The sequence below is a fragment of the Lissotriton helveticus genome, chromosome 1_2, assembly GCF_964261635.1.
Source record: "Lissotriton helveticus chromosome 1_2, aLisHel1.1, whole genome shotgun sequence".
NCBI classification, from domain to species: domain Eukaryota; kingdom Metazoa; phylum Chordata; class Amphibia; order Caudata; family Salamandridae; genus Lissotriton; species Lissotriton helveticus.
This window is the reverse complement of record NC_136058.1, coordinates 351,482,184-351,504,991: the sequence shown is the minus strand read 5'-3', so window position 1 is coordinate 351,504,991 and position 22,808 is coordinate 351,482,184. Positions and strand designations below refer to the sequence as shown.

The following is a 22,808-nucleotide window of genomic DNA, read 5'->3' as shown; positions in this document are numbered from 1 at the left end:
ACGTATCCAAACAACAGGATGGACGGAATGCTTGGGTTTATCTGAGCCCCTGGTGATAGCTCGGGCCGCATTTCCGTTCATCGTTTTTCACCCACGGTGACCCTGAGACCAGCCCTATGCAAAGCAGACCAATAGGCACAGTCCAGCTGTGCTGCCCGGCCGCCCCCCTCCAGATGGGGACCCCGGCATCCTCAGACCGGTCCATCCTTCTGAGACCCTGTCAGTGAGGTACAGCTGGGGCCCTTGTGGTGTTGTGTGCACGGGAGCCACCCCAGAAAAAGTCTTGAAATACAGCATGGCTTACATTCCACAGATGTATTGATTTTAGTTTTGCATGAACAGAATACACTTTTTAATGACCGATGATAATATGTTTTGAGTCATCCAACGTTGTTAGAATATATTCAATGAATGCATTAGCTAATTTCCTTAGAGTAGAATTTCGAATCAGTCGTTCATAGCAATGTATGCATTTGATGTGAGTCACCCACGATAGCAGGGCAAACTGGTTGTAACATGAAACTCTTGTTTCTTTTTTTCAGCCTCATCAGGTGCGGATGCTGGTTTGATCATAGGTTTGACAGCTGGTTTACCAGCTGTGGGTTCGATAATCTTCAGCTTTGTCATTTGCTGCTGCAAGAAAGGTAATCTAACGCCACTGGCGTTTTGTGTGCGTGTGTCAGAGGAGAAGTGGAAGTAGAAGGATGCCCTTACCTTTCCTCCGCCACTGACATAAAGTAGCCCGTTCATAAGTTTCTACTCCTTAGGCACCACTTCCTGTACCACAAGGTGCACTCACTGTATCCAGCACTAAGGCGGGCACACCTACCCTGGCACACTAACCCAAACCCTGTGCACTAACCCAACCCCTGGCACACTAACCCAACCCCTGGCACACTAACCCAACCCCTGGCACACTAACCCAAACCCTGGCACACTAACCCAACACCTGGCACACTAACCCACCCCCTGGCACACTAAGCCAAACCCTGGCACTCTAACCCAACACCTGGCACACTAACCCAACCCCTGGCACACTAACCCAAACCCTGGCACACTAACCCACCCCCTGGCACACTAACCCAATCCTTGGCACACTAACCCAAACCCTGGCACACTAACACAACGCCTGGCACACTAACCCAACCCCTGGCACACTAACACAACGCCTGGAACACTAACCTAAACCCTGGCACACTAACCCAAATACTGGCATGCTAACCTAACCACTGGCACACTAACCCAACCACTGGCACACTAACCCAAACAATGGTGCATTAACCCAACCCCTGACACACTAACTAAGACACTGGCACACTAACCCAACCCCTGCCATACTAACACAACCCCTGGCACACTAACCCAAACCCTGCACACTACCCAACCCCTGGCAAACTAACCCAACCCCTGGCACACTAACCCAACCCATGGCACACTAACCCATTCCCTGGCACACTAACCCAAACCCTGGCACACTAACCCAACCACTGGCACACTAACCCAACCCCTAGCACACTAACCCAACTCCTGGCACACTAACTCATCCCCTGGTACACTAACTCATCCCCTGGCACACGAACCCAACCCCTGGCACACTAACACAAACCCTGGCACACTAACACAAACCCTGGCACACTAACACAAACCCTGGCACATTAACACAACGCCTGGCACACTAACCTAATCCTTGGCACACTAACACAACGCCTGGCACACTAACACAACGCCTGGCACACTACCCTAAACCCTGGCACACTAACCCAAATACTGGCATGCTAACCTAACCCCTGGCACACTAACCCAAACAATGGCGCACAAACACAGACGCTGGCACACTTACCCAACCCCTGCCATACTAACACAACCCCTGGCACACTAATCCAAACACTGAAACACTAACCTTAACCCTGGCACACTAACCTAAACCCTGGCACACTAACCTACACCCTGGCACACTAACACAAACCCTGGCACACTAACCTAAACCCTGGCACACTAACCTAAACCCTGGCACACTAACACAACGCCTGGCACACTAACCTAAACCCTGGCACACTAACCCAAATACTGCCATGCTAACCTAACCCCTAGCACACTAATCCAAACACTGGCACACTAACCCAAACATTGGCACACTAACCCAACCCTTGACACACTAACCCAGACACTGGCACACTAACCCAACCCCTGCAACACTAACACAACCCCTGGTAAACTAACCCAAACACTGACATACTAACCTAAACCCTGGCACACTAACCCAACCACTGGCACACTAACATAAACCCTGGCACACTAACACAAACCCTGCCACACAAACCTAACTCCTGGCACACTAATACAACCCCTGGCACACTAACCGAAACACTGACACACTAACCTTACCCCTGGCACACTAACCCAAACAATGGCGCACAAACCCAGACGCTGGCACACTTACCCAACCCCTGCCATACTAACACAACCCCTGGCACACTAATCCAAACACTGAAACACTAACCTTAACCCTGGCACACGAACTTAAACCCTGGCACACTAACCTAAACCCTGGCACACTAACACAAACCCTGGCACACTAACCTAAACCCTGGCACACTAACCTAAACCCTGGCACACTAACACAAACCCTGGCACACTAACCTAAACCCTGGCACACTAACCTAAACCCTGTCACACTAACACAACGCCTGGCACACTAACCTAAACCCTGGCACACTAACCCAAATACTGACATACTTACCGAACCCCTAGAACACTAATCCAAACACTGGCACACTAACCCAACCATTGGCACACTAACCCAACCCTTGACACACTAACCCAGACACTGGCACACTAACCCAACCCCTGCCACACTAACACAACCCCTGGTAAACTAACCCAAACACTGACACACTAACCTAAACCCTGGCACACTAACCGAACCACTGGCACACTAACCTAAACCCTGGCACACTAACACAAACCCTGCCACACAAACCTAACTCCTGGCACACTAATACAACCCCTGGCACACTAACCGAAACACTGACACACTAACCTAACCCCTGGCACACTAACCCAAACAATGGCGCACAAACCCAGACGATGGCACACTTACCCAACCCCTGCCATACTAACACAACCCCTGGCACACTAATCCAAACACTGAAACACTAACCTTAACCCTGGCACACTAACCTAAACCCTGGCACACTAACCTAAACCCTGGCACACTAACACAAACCCTGGCACACTAACCTAAACCCTGGCACACTAACCTAAACCCTGGCACACTAACACAAACCCGGGCACACTAACCTAAACCCTGGCACACTAACCTAAACACTGGCACACTAACACAACGCCTGGCACACTAATCCAAACACTGGCACACTAACCCAAACATTGGCACACTAACCCAACCCTTGACACACTAACCCAGACACTGGCACACTAACCCAACCCCTGCTACACTAACACAACCCCTGGTAAACTAACCCAAACACTGACACACTAACCTAAACCCTGGCACACTAACCCAACCACTGGCACACTAACCTAAACCCTGGCACACTAACACAAACCCTGCCACACAAACCTAACTCCTGGCACACTAACACAACCCCTGGCACACTAACCGAAACACTGACACACTAACCTAAACCCTGGCACACTAACCTAAGCCCTGGCACACTAACACAAACCCTGGCAAACTAACCTAAACCTTGGCACACTAACACAAACCCTGGCACACTAACCTAATCCCTGGTACACTAACACAAACCCTGGCACACTAACCTAAGCCCTGGCACACTAACACAAACCCTGGCACACTAACCCAAACCTTGGCACACTAACACAACCCCAGGCACACTAACCCAAACTCTGACACACTAACCTAAACCCTGGCACACTAACACAAACCCTGGCACACTAACACAAACCTTGGCACACTAACACACACCCTGGCACACTAACACAAACCCTGGCACACTATTACAACGCCTGGCACAATAACCCAAATACTGGCATGCTATACCAAACACTGGCACACTAACCCAGACGCTGGCACAATAACCCAACGCCTGGCACACTAACACTACCCCTGGCACACTAACCCAAACACTGACACACTAACCTAATCCCTGGCACACTAGCACAACGCCTGGCACACTAACCCAAACCCTGGCACACTAACCCAAATACTGGCATGCTAACCTAAACCCTGGTGCACTCTAACACAAACACTGGCGCACTAACCCAACCCCTGGTACACTAACCCAACCCATGGCATACTAACCCAACCCCTGGTACACTAACCCAACACCTTGCACACTAACGTAAACTCGGGCACACTAACATGAACAATGGGACACTAACCCAACACCTGACACACTTACCTAAACCCTGGCACACTAACCAAAACAATGGCACACTAACCCAGACCCTGGCACACTAACCCAATCAATGGCACACTAACCTAAACCCTGCCACACTAACCTAAACCCTGGCACACTAACACAACGCCTGGCACACTAACCTAAACCCTGGCACACTAACCCAAATACTGACATACTTACCGAACCCCTAGCACACTAATCCAAACACTGGCACACTAACCCAAACATTGGCACACTAACCCAACCCTTGACACACTAACCCAGACACTGGCACACTAACCCAACCCCTGCTACACTAACACAACCCCTGGTAAACTAACCCAAACACTGACACACTAACCTAAACACTGGCACACTAACCCAACCACTGGCACACTAACCTAAACCCTGGCACACTAACACAAACCCTGCCACACAAACCTAACTCCTGGCACACTAACACAACCCCTGGCACACTAACCGAAACACTGACACACTAACCTAAACCCTGGCACACTAACCTAAGCCCTGGCACACTAACACAAACCCTGGCAAACTAACCTAAACCTTGGCACACTAACACAAACCCTGGCACACTAACCTAATACCTGGTACACTAACACAAACCCTGGCACACTAACCTAAGCCCTGGCACACTAACACAAACCCTGGCACACTAACCCAAACCTTGGCACACTAACACAACCCCAGGCACACTAACCCAAACTCTGACACACTAACCTAAACCCTGGCACACTAACACAAACCCTGCCACACAAACCTAACTCCTGGCACACTAACACAACCCCTGGCACACTAACCGAAACACTGACACACTAACCTAAACCCTGGCACACTAACCTAAGCCCTGGCACACTAACACAAACCCTGGCACACTAACCTAATACCTGGTACACTAACACAAACCCTGGCACACTAACCTAAGCCCTGGCACACTAACACAAACCCTGGCACACTAACCCAAACCTTGGCACACTAACACAACCCCAGGCACACTAACCCAAACTCTGGCACACTAACACAAACCCTGGCACACTAACCCAAACCTTGGCACACTAACACAACCCCAGGCACACTAACCCAAACTCTGACACACTAACCTAAACCCTGGCACACTAACACAAACCCTGGCACACTAACACAAACCTTGGCACACTAACACACACCCTGGCACACTAACACAAACCCTGGCACACTATTACAACGCCTGGCACAATAACCCAAATACTGGCATGCTATACCAAACACTGGCACACTAACCCAGACGCTGGCACAATAACCCAACGCCTGGCACACTAACACTACCCCTGGCACACTAACCCAAACACTGACACACTAACCTAATCCCTGGCACACTAGCACAACGCCTGGCACACTAACCCAAACCCTGGCACACTAACCCAAATACTGGCATGCTAACCTAAACCCTGGTGCACTCTAACACAAACACTGGCGCACTAACCCAACCCCTGGTACACTAACCCAACCCATGGCATACTAACCCAACCCCTGGTACACTAACCCAACACCTTGCACACTAACGTAAACTCGGGCACACTAACATGAACAATGGGACACTAACCCAACACCTGACACACTTACCTAAACCCTGGCACACTAACCAAAACAATGGCACACTAACCCAGACCCTGGCACACTAACCCAATCAATGGCACACTAACCTAAACCCTGGCACACTAACCTAAACCCTGGCACACTAACACAACGCCTGGCACACTAACCTAAACCCTGGCACACTAACCCAAATACTGACATACTTACCGAACCCCTAGCACACTAATCCAAACACTGGCACACTAACCCAAACATTGGCACACTAACCCAACCCTTGACACACTAACCCAGACACTGGCACACTAACCCAACCCCTGCTACACTAACACAACCCCTGGTAAACTAACCCAAACACTGACACACTAACCTAAACACTGGCACACTAACCCAACCACTGGCACACTAACCTAAACCCTGGCACACTAACACAAACCCTGCCACACAAACCTAACTCCTGGCACACTAACACAACCCCTGGCACACTAACCGAAACACTGACACACTAACCTAAACCCTGGCACACTAACCTAAGCCCTGGCACACTAACACAAACCCTGGCAAACTAACCTAAACCTTGGCACACTAACACAAACCCTGGCACACTAACCTAATACCTGGTACACTAACACAAACCCTGGCACACTAACCTAAGCCCTGGCACACTAACACAAACCCTGGCACACTAACCCAAACCTTGGCACACTAACACAACCCCAGGCACACTAACCCAAACTCTGACACACTAACCTAAACCCTGGCACACTAACACAAACCCTGCCACACAAACCTAACTCCTGGCACACTAACACAACCCCTGGCACACTAACCGAAACACTGACACACTAACCTAAACCCTGGCACACTAACCTAAGCCCTGGCACACTAACACAAACCCTGGCACACTAACCTAATACCTGGTACACTAACACAAACCCTGGCACACTAACCTAAGCCCTGGCACACTAACACAAACCCTGGCACACTAACCCAAACCTTGGCACACTAACACAACCCCAGGCACACTAACCCAAACTCTGGCACACTAACACAAACCCTGGCACACTAACCCAAACCTTGGCACACTAACACAACCCCAGGCACACTAACCCAAACTCTGACACACTAACCTAAACCCTGGCACACTAACACAAACCCTGGCACACTAACACAAACCTTGGCACACTAACACACACCCTGGCACACTAACACAAACCCTGGCACACTATTACAACGCCTGGCACAATAACCCAAATACTGGCATGCTATACCAAACACTGGCACACTAACCCAGACGCTGGCACAATAACCCAACGCCTGGCACACTAACACTACCCCTGGCACACTAACCCAAACACTGACACACTAACCTAATCCCTGGCACACTAGCACAACGCCTGGCACACTAACCCAAACCCTGGCACACTAACCCAAATACTGGCATGCTAACCTAAACCCTGGTGCACTCTAACACAAACACTGGCGCACTAACCCAACCCCTGGTACACTAACCCAACCCATGGCATACTAACCCAACCCCTGGTACACTAACCCAACACCTTGCACACTAACGTAAACTCGGGCACACTAACATGAACAATGGGACACTAACCCAACACCTGACACACTTACCTAAACCCTGGCACACTAACCAAAACAATGGCACACTAACCCAGACCCTGGCACACTAACCCAATCAATGGCACACTAACCTAAACCCTGGCACACTAACCTAAACCCTGGCACACTAACACAACGCCTGGCACACTAACCTAAACCCTGGCACACTAACCCAAATACTGACATACTTACCGAACCCCTAGCACACTAATCCAAACACTGGCACACTAACCCAAACATTGGCACACTAACCCAACCCTTGACACACTAACCCAGACACTGGCACACTAACCCAACCCCTGCTACACTAACACAACCCCTGGTAAACTAACCCAAACACTGACACACTAACCTAAACACTGGCACACTAACCCAACCACTGGCACACTAACCTAAACCCTGGCACACTAACACAAACCCTGCCACACAAACCTAACTCCTGGCACACTAACACAACCCCTGGCACACTAACCGAAACACTGACACACTAACCTAAACCCTGGCACACTAACCTAAGCCCTGGCACACTAACACAAACCCTGGCAAACTAACCTAAACCTTGGCACACTAACACAAACCCTGGCACACTAACCTAATACCTGGTACACTAACACAAACCCTGGCACACTAACCTAAGCCCTGGCACACTAACACAAACCCTGGCACACTAACCCAAACCTTGGCACACTAACACAACCCCAGGCACACTAACCCAAACTCTGACACACTAACCTAAACCCTGGCACACTAACACAAACCCTGGCACACTAACACAAACCTTGGCACACTAACACACACCCTGGCACACTAACACAAACCCTGGCACACTATTACAACGCCTGGCACAATAACCCAAATACTGGCATGCTATACCAAACACTGGCACACTAACCCAGACGCTGGCACAATAACCCTACGCCTGGCACACTAACACTACCCCTGGCACACTAACCCAAACACTGACACACTAACCTAATCCCTGGCACACTAGCACAACGCCTGGCACACTAACCCAAACCCTGGCACACTAACCCAAATACTGGCATGCTAACCTAAACCCTGGTGCACTCTAACACAAACACTGGTGCACTAACCCAACCCCTGGTACACTAACCCAACCCATGGCACACTAACCCAACCCCTGGTACACTAACCCAACACCTTGCACACTAACGTAAACTCGGGCACACTAACATGAACAATGGGACACTAACCCAACACCTGACACACTTACCTAAACCCTGGCACACTAACCAAAACAATGGCACACTAACCCAGACCCTGGCACACTAACCCAATCAATGGCACACTAACCCAAACAATGATCCTAACCAAAGACTCTGTTTGGTGCAGACAAGCTCACTGACGCCACTGCATTGAATTGAGGCGCAAAATGCAGGCTCCATAAGAAAGACTATAAAAAAGATATACTCCGCCGAAATGAAGATGCAAAAATATACAGCATACAAAAACATCCCCCCACAAGTGTGTCAAACAGCATGTTGTCACACCAGCAGACACTGGAGTGCAGTTAATTTGCTAATTGTACAAAAGGTGGAAAGTGACTTTATGAGCATTTTGGAGTTTTTCATTGATTGATATGTCTATAGTTACATCTGGTATTTATCTTTACAATCTACATTGCTGATTATGTTTTTAATGGAAAATCTTCTCGGAACAGCAGACCCTCTGTCAGGACCTCTTTCACTGTAACTCCTTCATAAAGTGTACCCCCGATGGTGGGCATGCTGCAGATGGAATCTCTTCTTCTCTTCTAGCTGATCCACCTGCTAAAAAAAAGGTTTGGCATCCTTCACATGCTGTGAAACAACCTCCTGCATGCTAGGGACACTAGAGTACTGAGCACTGAGAATCTACCTTTACTTTAGGGATGAATCTCATTTTACCACATTTGGATGCAGAAATGTCACCATCATTGATGAACATTGGTGGATGTTTCATTTCAGTTTTTGCACCCAATGTTACCCCTTCCATGATGGGTAAAGACCCTTTGGTGGAAGCAACTCAACTGTCAAGTAGATCACCCTAAAAATGTCATCAGTATCGGTGGATGGACAGTTTATGAAACTCTAAAGCGGGTCCTAGTTCTTACAGAGATATGAGATTGGGAGGCAAGAACTACTAAAATACAAATACTAAAAGGTAAATATCTCAAAGATCTAAAATCACAAATTTACTATGAAGAGGAAATACAAATGTAGTAAACAAGTACCAGAGAAGTATGAAGAGTTAAAACAAATGCAAGCCTACGTGGCAACTATTGGGGTCCAATGGGTCAATATTATTCAATAGAGAAAGGGAAACTCTGAAACGTTTCTGCAGGACTCCTTTAGAGTTTATCTGAAAAACTCTGTAGGCACTAGGGGCCCAACATCTGCTGATCCCACATCAAACCACCAGCCAAATATACAGTGCCCTACGGTGCATTTTCACTGTAAGTGCTAATGCGGGCTATTCTTGGGTGCAAGATGAGGATACAGGTGGTATCTGAGTAGCAATGCACCATTCTGGTTAATTTCTTTTTTTTCAAGTTTAATAAGTTTATTGAGATAAATTATATCATACAACATTGGGCTAAAATCAGTACAATATTCAAGGACAGTTAGATTATATGAAATGAAATATGCCATGAAATATAGCAGAAAGCCGTTCACAACATTTTTGGGGTTTATACGGAAAACCGAAATGGGGGAGGGGGTAAATTAAATATATTCTACAACTGAGGATCAAATAACCATGAATATGTATCAGAGCAAATGGAATATAGGTTAATATGTGCAAATAGGAAAAAAATATTTAATATTATGGAAAAAGAAAAGAGTAAAAAGGCAAAGACGTAGAGTAGAAAAATCTTGGAGGCTGGAAATTTTCAGAACAGTTACGGGATATCTGACCATTTGAGATTTTATTTAAGTAAACAGTTAATGGTAACCAAAATATATCTCTATTTCTCCGTGGATTATGACAGGATGCGAAAGCAGTATCCAACCTATGGTAGTGGCATTAGTTGTTCCACCAGGATTTGACTGAGAGTTTGTTGGAACATTTCCAATTCAGTGTAATTTGCTGAAAAGTTAAAGCTAACATAAGGTAGAAGTGTCGCCGCTTATGAGACAGCAATCCAAGTGACTCTGATAAACTGCCTATGAAGAGAACGGTATTTGATATGGAAGTATGGAGATTAAAAATAGTTGAGATCTTAGACCAAATTTGTGACCAAAATAAGGTTACGTGAGGACAAGAAAAAAAGAGGTGATATAAATCATCTTATGGATGGTCACAGGACCAGCAAGTTTTGTTATCAGAGTGTGTAAAAGTAGCAATGGAGATAGGAGTAAAAACAATATATGATACATAAAAAGCATAGATTGAATGGTGGATGCAGATCTGGAGATTTTTAACAATCTGATCCAGATCTTGTTCCAAAAATCAGATCTCCATTCACAACCGAGATTCGTTTCCCATATAAGTGCCACCATAGATTTGGCTCATTCTGGATCAGCAGAGTTGAATGATGTATAGATAAGAGAGGCCTTTGGCAGTAACGATAAAAAATGTATAAGTGGATCCTGCGTATGAAGGGGGTCTTCAGGGGAAGAGAATTAAAGGTTTCTAACATGGTTTCCATCAGTAATAGAAATATATGTAAAAACGAACGAGGACATTGAAAAGTGGTTGAAACTGGGGAAAAGAACAAGGAGAGATACCATCAAAGATATCATGAATACAAATGACACCCTTAGATCTCCAGACACTCCAAAATAAAGGTCTGTTGTTGATAGTATGAAAGAGGTTGTGCCAAAGAGGAGAGCGTAAAAATGCATTCCTGGAAACTAACTTTGGTTGTAAATGGGGTCTTAGAAATGAGCAAGTGTGTTTAAAGAGCAGGAGAGATGTGAGGTTAGTTTTGGCGGTAAAAGCGAGGATCTCTGAAAAAAAAGGGGAGAAGAGGCAATGTTCAATATTGACCCATAAAGGAGTAAGAAAGGAAATATCAGAATGAAGCCAATAAGAAGCCTATTTAAGACAAAAGGCCTTATGATATAATCAAAAATTCTGAAAATTCACACTTCCAATAGATTTCAACTTCCTGAGATGAGATAAACAGATTCTAGAATTTTTACTATTCCATAGGAATTTAGAAAGAAGGGAATCAAGCTTTTTGAAATAAAGAGAGGGGATATGAACAGGGAGCATTGAAAGAACATATGATACTATAGGGGTTACCATCATTTTAATACAGTCAAGACGCCCCCACAGGAAAGAATATGAGGGTACCAGGAAGAAAGTAGTTTGGAAATTCAATCCAAGATTTCCTTCATATTTATTGTGATCAAATCCCGAATAGACTTAGTAAACCATACACCAAGGTATTTAATTTTTGAAGCATTCCAGCGAAATCCCGTTAGGTCAAAATGATGTTTAGAGCAATATTTGGTTATAGGAAAAAATTCTGTTTTATCAAAGTTAATTTTGTAAGCTGATACTGCCGATAAATTTGACATTTCTTTTAATAAAGGGGGAAGCGAGGATTCCGGATTGGATATAAAATGTAAAATATCGTCTGCATAGGCAGAGAGCTTCAAATGAAGGTCATCATATAAAAATCCATAAATGGAAGTATTATGACGAATGTGAGACAAAAAGGGTTCTAGATATAAGATAAAAAGAAGAGGAGATAGGGGGCAACCTTGTCGAACACCACAATGAAGGGCAAAACGTTTTGAAATAACACCATTGACAGCAGTAGAGGCAGTAGGTGTGGTATAAAGTAATGAAACCAGAGAAAATGAATTTAGGCCCGAAACCATGCCAACGGAGTGACTTAAATAAAAAAGACCAATCAACTCTTTCAAAAGCCTTTTCCGCTTCTATAGAAATTGCAGCTAAGAGATAGGGCAGGGTAGAAGCTTTTCTGGTTCATTTTTTATAAGAACCCATAGTGGAGAAACACAGTTGACAACAACACATTTCAGCTGACAAAGAGTGCTTTCTGAGGCCACTTCTCAAAGTGAAGTCATGGTATCTAACACAAAGCCTCTCAGGGTCATCCTTCCGCTGATGAGTCTCTGGACTTTGCGGCCCTGCAAGAGCTGCTGTGAGGGCTTTGTGTCTGCATTCCATAGTTCTCTGTGTGGAATGCTGATACGAAGGAAAAGTAAACGTTCCGAACCGGCATTTGCCCTGCCATGCCTGGTGTTGTCAGATGGAATAAACTGATCCGTGTTGGCTCCGGGGAGAATGGAAATGCTGCTGTAGTTGATAAGTATGACTGCATTGTATGCACTTTGAACAAAAGGTTTAATCCAAGAAAGAACATGGTACTAGAGCATCACAAATTCTTGCAGCGTAGTCAAGCTCCGGGAGAACCTGTTGATGACTTTGTATCTGCGCTACTCACTTTGGCTACAACATGCAAATACTAAGACCTCAGGGATGAGATCATAGGTGACCAGCTGATCGAAATTAACAACAAGAAACAGCAGGAACGTCTTTTGTCTAGAGAAGATCTCAGTTTACAGGCGGCGCTAGCCATTGCAAGGAATATAGAACATTCTCAGCACTGTATGAGGGAGTGATGTGAAGAGTGTAGTGAATCAGATGGTGAAATTGGAAGGTAAAGGAATTGTAAAAGTTTCTGTAAAACCTCACACAGATTGGTCGGGGTAATGTCAAAGCAGCAGGCGAGCATCCTGAGCATGCTGAATTGCAGTGTTTCAGATGTGGGAGCAAAACTCATGTGAGCAGTGCAAAGTTTAGTCCTGCCACCAATATTGTATGTTTTAAGTGTGGAATAAGGGGCTATTTCGGTAGAATGTGCAGGTCCTATAGGAGTCAGAGAGGGTGAACTGACGCTGGGGTGGTGAAGTCTATTGAGGAAGATATCTATGACAATGATGAAAATGTTGTATTGATGCTATCCCCGTTTTCTAAAATTGACGTGGTAAAAGTGTCATCTATGCACGGTGTTAATAAAAACGAAACCTCCAGTTTTTGACATTACTATTAACAATAAAAAAGTGAGGGTGATTCTGGTTCACCTTTCACGTTAATTGGTGAAAACTTTCGTTAGGTTGTGCGTTCCAGATTTGAGAGAGTCACGTGTTCAGATTTTTGCAAATGGGGGCAAAAAGGTGGAGGTATTGGGTCAGTTTGAAGCCATTTCGAGTTTTGATGGAAAATCGGCCATGGGCGCTGTGTTTGTTGCAAAGGGTGGTTCTAACCTGTTGGGGTGGAATGAGCAAGGGGATTTCGATATAATTCTCAATCCCAACCCTCCTGAATTAGTGTTCTCAAAACAACGGTTATAAAAATTGTGTAACAGTGAAGTGTGCAATGTGGATAAATGTAGATGGGTGTCCAAATACCCCAATGTCTTCACCGATCTGTTTAGTAAGTTGAAGGGGTTTAGGCATCACATTGTGGTGAAGTATAATGCTGTACCGAAGCTGTACAAAGTGAGGCCTTTACCAATCAATTTGAGGGAAGAGTTGAAGTTTGAGTTGGACTAGTTGTGCAAATTGGGTATAATCGAGCCAATCGAGTGGTCAGAATGGTTACCCCCCGTCGTCTCAGTGCACACATCGAATGTCTTTCCCTTTGTGTGTTGATTTGCTTGATTTGAACTCCAATAATTAGGTCGACTGGCAACCACCCCCAAATATTAAGGAACTATTATCTATGCTGAAGGGGACTTCTGTATTAACTACATTAGACATGTGGGCAGCATATCACCAAGTGGAACTGAGTGAGGAGTCTAGACATCTGACGTCTTTCGTGAAACCCGTAGGAGCTTTGCGTAATAGACATATGCCATTTGGGTTAGCTTCAACATCATCTGTATTTCAGAGGTTGATGAACAATTTGTTCAAGGATATGTTTGGGGTACTATGTTTTCAGGACGACATTTTTGTTTATGGAAAAGATGGGTGTGAACATGATGGGATGATGGGAGACTGGAGAAGGTGTTTCTATAAGTGTCTGGTTTGACTTTGAAAAGAAACAGGTGCAAATTGTGTTGTGATGGAGCTTAGTATTTGGTACTTCATGTATCAAGTAATGGGATTGAGGCAAAGATGAAGATTCTGAGAGCGATTGAGAAGGCACCTGCACCTTGGGATAAAGATCAGCTTTGATCCTTCATAGGCCTTGCCGAATACTACTCAAGATTTGTAAATTTTTTTGCTGGCAAAACTGCGTGTTTGCATGAGTTACTAAAGAAGAACGCAAAGTACAAGTGGACTGGTGAGTGTCAGATGGCGTTTGATGTGCTTAAGGAAGAGATAGTTTCTGCACAACCCCTCAAACCGGTTGACACGCATGCCACCAATACCAGTAACCATGGTTTAGGTCATGTGTTGATGCATAGGAGAAGTGACGGTAAGGAAGAAATTGTTGCTTTTGTGTCTAGGGCACTTTCTGGAGCTGAACCAACTTACTTCACCATAGAGAAAGAAGCCATGGGTTTATGGTGGGTAGTTGATTATTTTAGAAATGTTGTGTGGGGCAACCAGTTCATCCTCTGTACTGATCACAAACATTTGGTGGACTTATTCAATACAACCAATGGTGGTAGGGCAACCCCACGTATTGCTAAGTGGCAATACCACATGCAAGAGTATCAGTATGAGCTGTAATTTGTTCTTGGTATTTGCAATTTTGCAGTTGATTGTTTGTCACGTTTACTGATTGAAGGTAAAGTGGATGCGCATATCGATGGTAATGATACTTTGAATTTGTGTGTGCCATTGATGTAACAACTGGTGGGGTGTTGTCTGAACTTGAGAGGGGCTAGGCTGTTGAGGAAAATAATGTTTTGCGTGAGGTAATAAAATGTGTGACTAGTCGTTGGTCGTGCATACGAGATATGGATGACGCATTCGTTTCTTTTTGGAGGTCTGTTAGGGAGTTGACCATTATCAATGGAATCTTGTTTTGGGGGGGGGGGAGTGTTTGGTAGTTCCAGAGAGTATGAGATGCAAGGTTCATGAATTTACCCATAATGGGCATATTGGCATGCAAACTATGAAGTGCAGATTCAGAGAGGATTTTTGGTGACCGGGTGTGAATAGGTCAGTAGAACATGTTGTGAGGGAGTGCAGTGCACATGTCCTAACTAAGGGGGCGATTATGATGGCGGATGGACCTGAGTCCGTCCGCCACCATAGAGTAGGAGGGAACCTCCGCATGGCCTGCGAAGTTCCCTCCTGTGCAATTAGGATGTGACCGCCACCCTGGCAGTCACATCCTCTATTTTTACCATTGCGGCGGGTGCGGCTTCAAGCTGCATCCGCCGCAATGGTAAAAATGCATACCTTGCATTTGTATGTAGAAAGCGGCAGGCACCGTGCGGTGCCTGCCGATTACTGCATACAAATGCAGGGGGGTATCATAGGTACCCCCCATGTGCACCCCCCATCCCCCCCTTCACCCAGGGGGCCCGCAACGGGCACCCGCAGTGAAGTTACACATGCTTTTCCACGGTGGGAAACCCGCAGCGAAAAAGCATTGTTCACAGCCCATCCTAATATGGCTGACGGTGTCTGAGAGACACCGTCACCATATTAGAGCTTTTCCGCCTTGTAATCCAACCGCGGCGGAAAAGCTGCGGACGGAAACCAGGATCCACCAGCCATCCTAATGTGGCGGTGGGTCTTTGGTGGGTCCGCAGAGGATTTTCCGCATCCTCCATCGTAATAGGCCCCTAAGTGAGAAGTCGCAGGTAACAGTGCCTTCTCATTTAACAGAGGTGGTCAGTAATGGTATACTGTGGCATAAGTTGGCTTTTGATATCTCTGCACCATTTCGGGTTTTAGGGAACTCACCCAAATATGCTGTGGTATTAAGTGATAACATGTCCAATTGGAATGAATTGGAGTTCATCAGTAAAATTGATTCTAAAGTGATTATAAAATTATTCCTAGGAATTTTTATGAGGGAAGGTTTTCCAGAGGTATTGGTGACAGAAAATGGGAAACAAATACACAAAACAAGAGGAGATTTAAAAACCAGCAATGGCAAACTCCCCTAATTTCCCATAACAGAACACACCGAAGTCCTCAGTCTAAGAAATAACATTGTTAGACTAAGGGCCTGATTGCGATGCGGTTAGGTATGGCTCCGACACTCGTCAGAGCCATCCCATATCGTAATCACCTGTTTGTAATAATTTCTGAATGACCCATTTTGATGGGGCCGGTTGGAAATTATTGCATTGGGAAGTTCCGAATGGCTGACGAAGGGCTCGTCCCCCATTCAGAAGGCCTGCAGTAACCCCTCAGCCGGCTCTTTCCAGTCGAGAGATTTTGATGGCAGTTTCCCACTGCCTTTCTGTGCTGGCCTTTCCGGCACAGAAAGGCATTGGGAAACTGTTTTGTGGCCCCTCAGTTGGGCCCGCATCTGTGGAAGGCCGCAAAATGGCAGCCTAGGGGCACCTATGGTGCACCCCTGTTTATCCCTGCCCCTCGTGGCAGCCACCTTGAGGTGCCTGCCACAGGGTGCACGGTTGAACTGCACCTATGCCCCTTACGATGTGAGTAAGCATTAAGTTTGGAATGCATGCTCCTATTGTAAAGATTATGCATGCCACTGAACAGGGATCAGTTGCATCCTAATTCCAGGGCCGGAACCGACAACAGGAGGTCATTCGGGTCCAGTTCCTGATCGATGTCGGACAGACTCGAGTCTGTTCGACATCGGAATCAGCCCCTAAGTGGGAAAACACCAAATCAATAAGGCGCCCCTTTAAAGACAGTTTCCGTCACCCACCAAAAGAGGCATGCTTCATCATTGGGGAAACCTCCTTGCATGACGAAGCCTAGTCATGGTACGGGCTACAACCCTCTCACTGAGAGAGAGGAGCTCAGGAATGTTTTGTATATACTCTAGGAGGGTAGTTGCTAAAAACCCAATACGATTTTAGGTTGAGGTAAGGAACGCAGTGCAAGTAAGAAAGTGAGCTAAAACTAGCTACAGGGTTCATCACATAACTTTATTCAGGCGCACCTGTGCTAGGAGTAAAAACAAGAAACACGGTGGGAGGCATTAGATCCAATCATGTTGTTCATTAATCAACATGTTTCTGCTAGTGATCTATAGTTCTTCAAAATGAAAAACATTTGCTTTCATTGCCAGTGTGGCATATTACATAATAAAAGAGACCGGAGTGATGGTATCCAAATCACTTGCCCAAAGAAGAGTTTCCACAGTGGACCATGTTTGGTCTTGTGAAATGCAAGTATAGAGTGATTCGTCATCTAAAGATACCATAGTCTTCGTCCACTTCAAATAGTAGGTCATTAATTTGGTGTAGTGCATCTTTTGTGTCTTGCAGATATGTCGGCATCTGGAGGTCAGGGGTCTGAGAAAATGGTCCATAAATTGAAAGAAAGGTTCTAAAATAGAACCAATTACTTAGGAGATGGGTCTCCCAGGTGGTGGTCTTTGTGGCTTATGAATTTTTGGAAGAACATAAAAGTAGGAAGTATTATGTTCATTGGTTACCAAAGAATCTGTCTTTTTTCGGAGTTATCCATCCATTGTTTTTAGTGTCATCTACCATAGATCTTATCGTGGATACTAGACTTCTCGTGGAATCACTTTTGAGGAGCCGGTATGCTGTTTCCACATTCAATTGGCTCAGGCACATATTTCTATAGGTTATGGTGTCCATAATGACCGTTGTTCCTCTCTTATCTGCTGGTTTTATCACAGTTGTGTCATCTTCACTCAGAGTCCGAAGGACCATCTGTTCCCTCTTAGGCAAATTGTGAGAAAAGTGGGCTGCATCGTCTGTTTTCAAATTGAGGCCAGTCAGTACCGCTTTCTCGAATGCAGCAACTTCTGCCGGGAGCATATAGGACGATGGAGTGAAAGTACATTTCTTACTCAAATTTGTATTCATAGAAGGCATGTCTGTGAATGGTGTTGTTCTGTATGCAAAGAAAAAACTGCGGTCTAATCTTGCGAAGAAACTGGAATAGTTCCTGATGTATCTGGAAAGGATCACCAATGTATGTGGGCACAAAACCAAGTCCTCGGTTAAGCACATGTTTTTCATCTTCTGTGAGAGTTTGTTGGCTAAGATTGACTACTAGGTCAGATCTCTGCTTGGTCTTCGTCATGCTCAGTGTGTTGCAGTGGGATGTTGGGGGGCTCCAATGCATGTGTTGTCTTCTTCATCCCCTTGATTGTCCTCGACCCTGCCTTAAAAAAGCTGGATCATAATTGGGTACTGATGAAGGTTGGAAGCCCATCATGAGTCCTTGGAACCCAGGTCTTGGAGGTTGAAAAGTGGTATAGGTCCATGCGTTAGGGGGCCCCCATTGGTTGAATGGAAGTATAGTTTTTGAACCATGCCATCTGCCCGCCCTTTCTTCAGAGGGCCTAATTGAAGATTGTCAGTGCTAGAGTCTGAACCATGAGCGCCTTCTTCAGTGTCTGACGATGAATAGCTTGAGCCATAATGGCAACCTCTCCAATTGAGACTTTTTCTAAAACAAATTTAGCAAGGTTTTTTTTTATGTATTTATTTTCATAGTAAGCAATGATTCCTTATATTCTTTAGTTGTTTTGTTAGTTTCTTCAAGATTTTTCTTATGTAGTGTAGTTGTGACTGTTGTTCTAAGTTGGGCCACTAGGGTCTGAATTTTTATTAGAATAGTGTTGGCAACCGGTCTTGCTGTGTGGATAATCAATATTAGCCAATCTCAACTACAGCGTCATGCAATTAATGACCTATGCATCAGGAAATTATTATCATCGTAGGGGCACAGTTGCCTCTAAGATATTCAGTCATGATGGCACCATGAGTGCTTGTACGAATATGTGCGAGCTTCAAATCCAAATGTTTACTCCAACCATCCGATTGGGCAATAGAAATCACAAGTGGTGTATCCAATATAGTTGGTGTAATAAGAATAGTCTGTACCATCGCCTCATCAAAGGCCAGGCGTACAAACTCAGCCATAGTGATGTGGGATTATCCAACGAGAAAATGTCAATGATGGTCAAGAACAAAAAGAGAAATGTGGAAAGTAGAAAGACAGGAGTAACAGAGATGGTCACACACCATCAGCTCTGGAGTTCGCTGCTCACCCATGGGACAGCGCGCAGCTAGAAAGCTGCTCTAATAAAAAATACACAAAAAAGGGCATGAGGAGATTTAAAGACCAGCGGGGCAAACTCTAGTTCAAATAATAGAACACACCAAAGCCCTCGGGCCTAAGAAATCATTTTTTTAGACTAAGTGGGAAAACACCAAATCAAGAAGGCATCCCTTTTAAGGACGGTTTCCCACATCCACCAAAGGTGGCATGCTTCGTCATTGGGGAACCTCCTCAAACGATGAAGCTTAGTTATGGTGCCGGCTACAACACCCTCACTGAGAGGGAGGAGTTCAGGGAGGTTTTGTATATGCTCTAGGAGTGTAGTTGCTAAATACACAATGAGAGTTGTAAGTTGTGGTGAGGAACACAGTGTGTTAGAGATGGGGGTTTCTAGTTCGCAGAGGTAGGTACTTTTCTCCATATAGGGACCCTTCTTCCTAGTCAGGGTAAGGGAGTTACACTCCTAAAATAACCCCTGCTTACCCCCTTGGTAACTTGTCTTGAGCAGTCAGGCTTATCTTAGAAGCAGTGTGTAAAGCATTTGCACAAACCCAACAGTAGCACAGTGAAAGCACTACAAAAAGACACCACACCAGTTTAGAAAAATATCCAATATTTTTATATACTTAAGACAAGACCAAAACCGATAAAAATCCACAATACAGTCCTCAGAAATATTCAGTTATCAAAATAAACTTGATATAAAGTTCCTTGAAGTCGATAACTCTGTCTTCAGCTATCACGGCGATCGTGAACAACAAATCACGCCTCTGGGCGTGGGCCAGCTACGGTGTTGGGAAGACCTGTAAAACAGTACCTTTAGAAATGCAGGGAATCGTTGACCTCTTGTTAAGCTCCGAAAGCACGTCGTACGCAGTTGTTGGTCCTGGAGGTCAGTGCAGGAGTCGACGGGCCCTTGAAGTCACACGTGTTGCAAATTGAACTCCTCACGGTTGGAGTCAGGAGTGCTGGCGTTGGCAGGCGTCAGGTGCTGTGGTGCGAAGTGCAGCGCTGCGGCGTGCAGTGCCCTCAGGTCACAGTGCAGGCAGCAACTCAGTGACGGTCGTCCAGGGAGAAGGTGAGACGAAGGCTGCGGTGTGAAGTGATGCGGTGCTCATTGCGGTGCTGGCAGGTCACGGTGCAAGCAGTGGCATTGTTGTTGTTGAAGCGCTGTAGTCGGCTGATGAACTGGAATCGATGGCGCCAGCAGGCCAAGGCTGTGGTGCGGGATGAGGACTGTGCATTGTGTAACTTACAGGTGGTACCCTTAAACCACAGTGCAAGCAGCAGATTCAATGTCAGTGTGAAGCTGCATCGTAGTGGATACCAAGGCGATGTTGTGAAGCAAGGCAGTGCGAAGTGCGATGACCACAGGTCGCAGTGCAAGCAGCGGCTCGGTTGCGGCGTCAGATGGCTTTGTCGGTGAGACCACGGTTGCGGTGGTGTCTTCAGGACACGAGTCTGCAGCTGCATCATAGACGCGTTGGGTTGTTTTTGTTCTGCTGCAGCACAAGACACACAGTCTCCAGTGCTGATGGTAGAAGAGCTTGAAGTCTTTGCCGTTCCCAAGACGTAGTGAGCAGGGGGCAAGCTCTACCTCAGGTGCTAGGAGAGACTCAATAAAGAAGTTGTAGAAAGTTCAGCCCAGTCCTTTTGCTGCCCAAGACAGAAGCAGCCTCCTCAGTCCAACACAGCAAAACACTCAGCAAAGTGGTAGTTCATCCTCACAGCTTCTCCAGCTCTTCTTCTTGGCAGTCTTCTTGGTCCAAAACAGTTCTCAAATTTAGGGGTTTGGGGAACATTTTTAGCCCAGAATCCTTTGTTCTCTGGGTGCTGAGAGTGTCTGTGCCCAGCCAGAACCAGTTCTATTTTCTCTTGTGCAGTTTCTTGGCAGGAGGTAGAGAAAGCGTTGTCAGAGGCAGACCAAGCCCATTCAGGTAAAAGGAAATCTCCTCCCCCTACTCTACATGCAGTCCAGGTCTATTCATCCCATCCCGACAAATCTAGACTCGCTGGAGCCACTGTTCCTCCCCAGCCCCTGTCATCCCAAGCCAGTCAATTAATAAACCCAGCAGAGGCACACTGGATAGCTGAGCAAGAAAATTCCTACTTTCTAAAAGTGGTATTTTCAAACACAATGTAAAAATCACCTTCACTAAAAGATGCATCTTTAGATTCTGAGTTAAGGCATAATAAACTTTATTTTCTAACTTTTTCCTAGGGGTAGTTATGTTTATAAGATGTTATAAACAAACTCCCAATTTGGTCCTATGGGGACAGGTAGCCTTGCAATAGTAAAAAACGAAAAGGGCAGTAATTCACTATAGGGACATGCCACGCACACCAGGGCAAGTCCTACCTTTCACATACACTGCACCCTGCCCACTGGGGTATCTTGGGCCTACCTTAGAGGTGACTGATATGTAAGAAAAGGGAAGATTAGGGTCTGGCAAGTGGGTATATTTGTCAAGTCGACTTGGCAGTCCCAGACTGCACACAGGCTCTGAAATGGCAGGCCAAAGTTACATTTACAGGCTGCTTGAATGGGTGACACATCCAGCGCTGCAGTCCACTAGCAGCATTTGATTTACCGGTCCTGGGCACACAAGGTGCACTGTAATAGAGGCTGACTGGTAAATCAAATCAGTCAATCATGGAAACACCAACCCATTACAACAATTTACAGCAGGAGCACTTGCACTTTAACACTGAACGGCACTGAGAAAGTGCGCAGAAACACTAAACCAGCAAAAATAGAGTCAAAACCGGGAGGTCAAAAAGCAAAAAGACAGGAGAAGCACCCCAAAAGATGCCAAGTCTAACACATGTCCCCTCCAGCTGAAAGTAGAGAGAACTACCCATTCTCCTGGGAGTTCTCTTCCCTGAGGGACCTGTGGTCTGTCTGAACCCGGAAGTGAGTTCCAAACAGGTAGGGTCTGAGCTTCTTCAGTGCCCGAACCACAGCAAAAGCTTCCCTTTCTATGTCATTTCACCTCTGTTCCCTGGGGAGTAGTCTCCTGTTAAGGAAGACTACATTCTGGTCTAGACCCTCTTTGTTCTGTTGAGAGAGCACCACTCCCACATCTTGCTCTGAAGCGTTGGTCTG

The 22,808-nt window shown here is 45.9% G+C and overlaps 1 protein-coding gene across 1 annotated transcript in view; it reads left to right on the top strand.

The window, feature by feature from the left end:
- Positions 1-22,808, top strand: part of LOC144807907 (uncharacterized) — a 319,307-nt gene that overhangs the window by 133,243 nt on the left and 163,256 nt on the right. Inside the window, exon 4 of the mRNA XM_078673503.1 lies at positions 543-644. Coding sequence (XP_078529629.1) covers positions 543-644 — 102 coding nt within the window. The remainder of the gene's footprint in view (positions 1-542; positions 645-22,808) is intronic.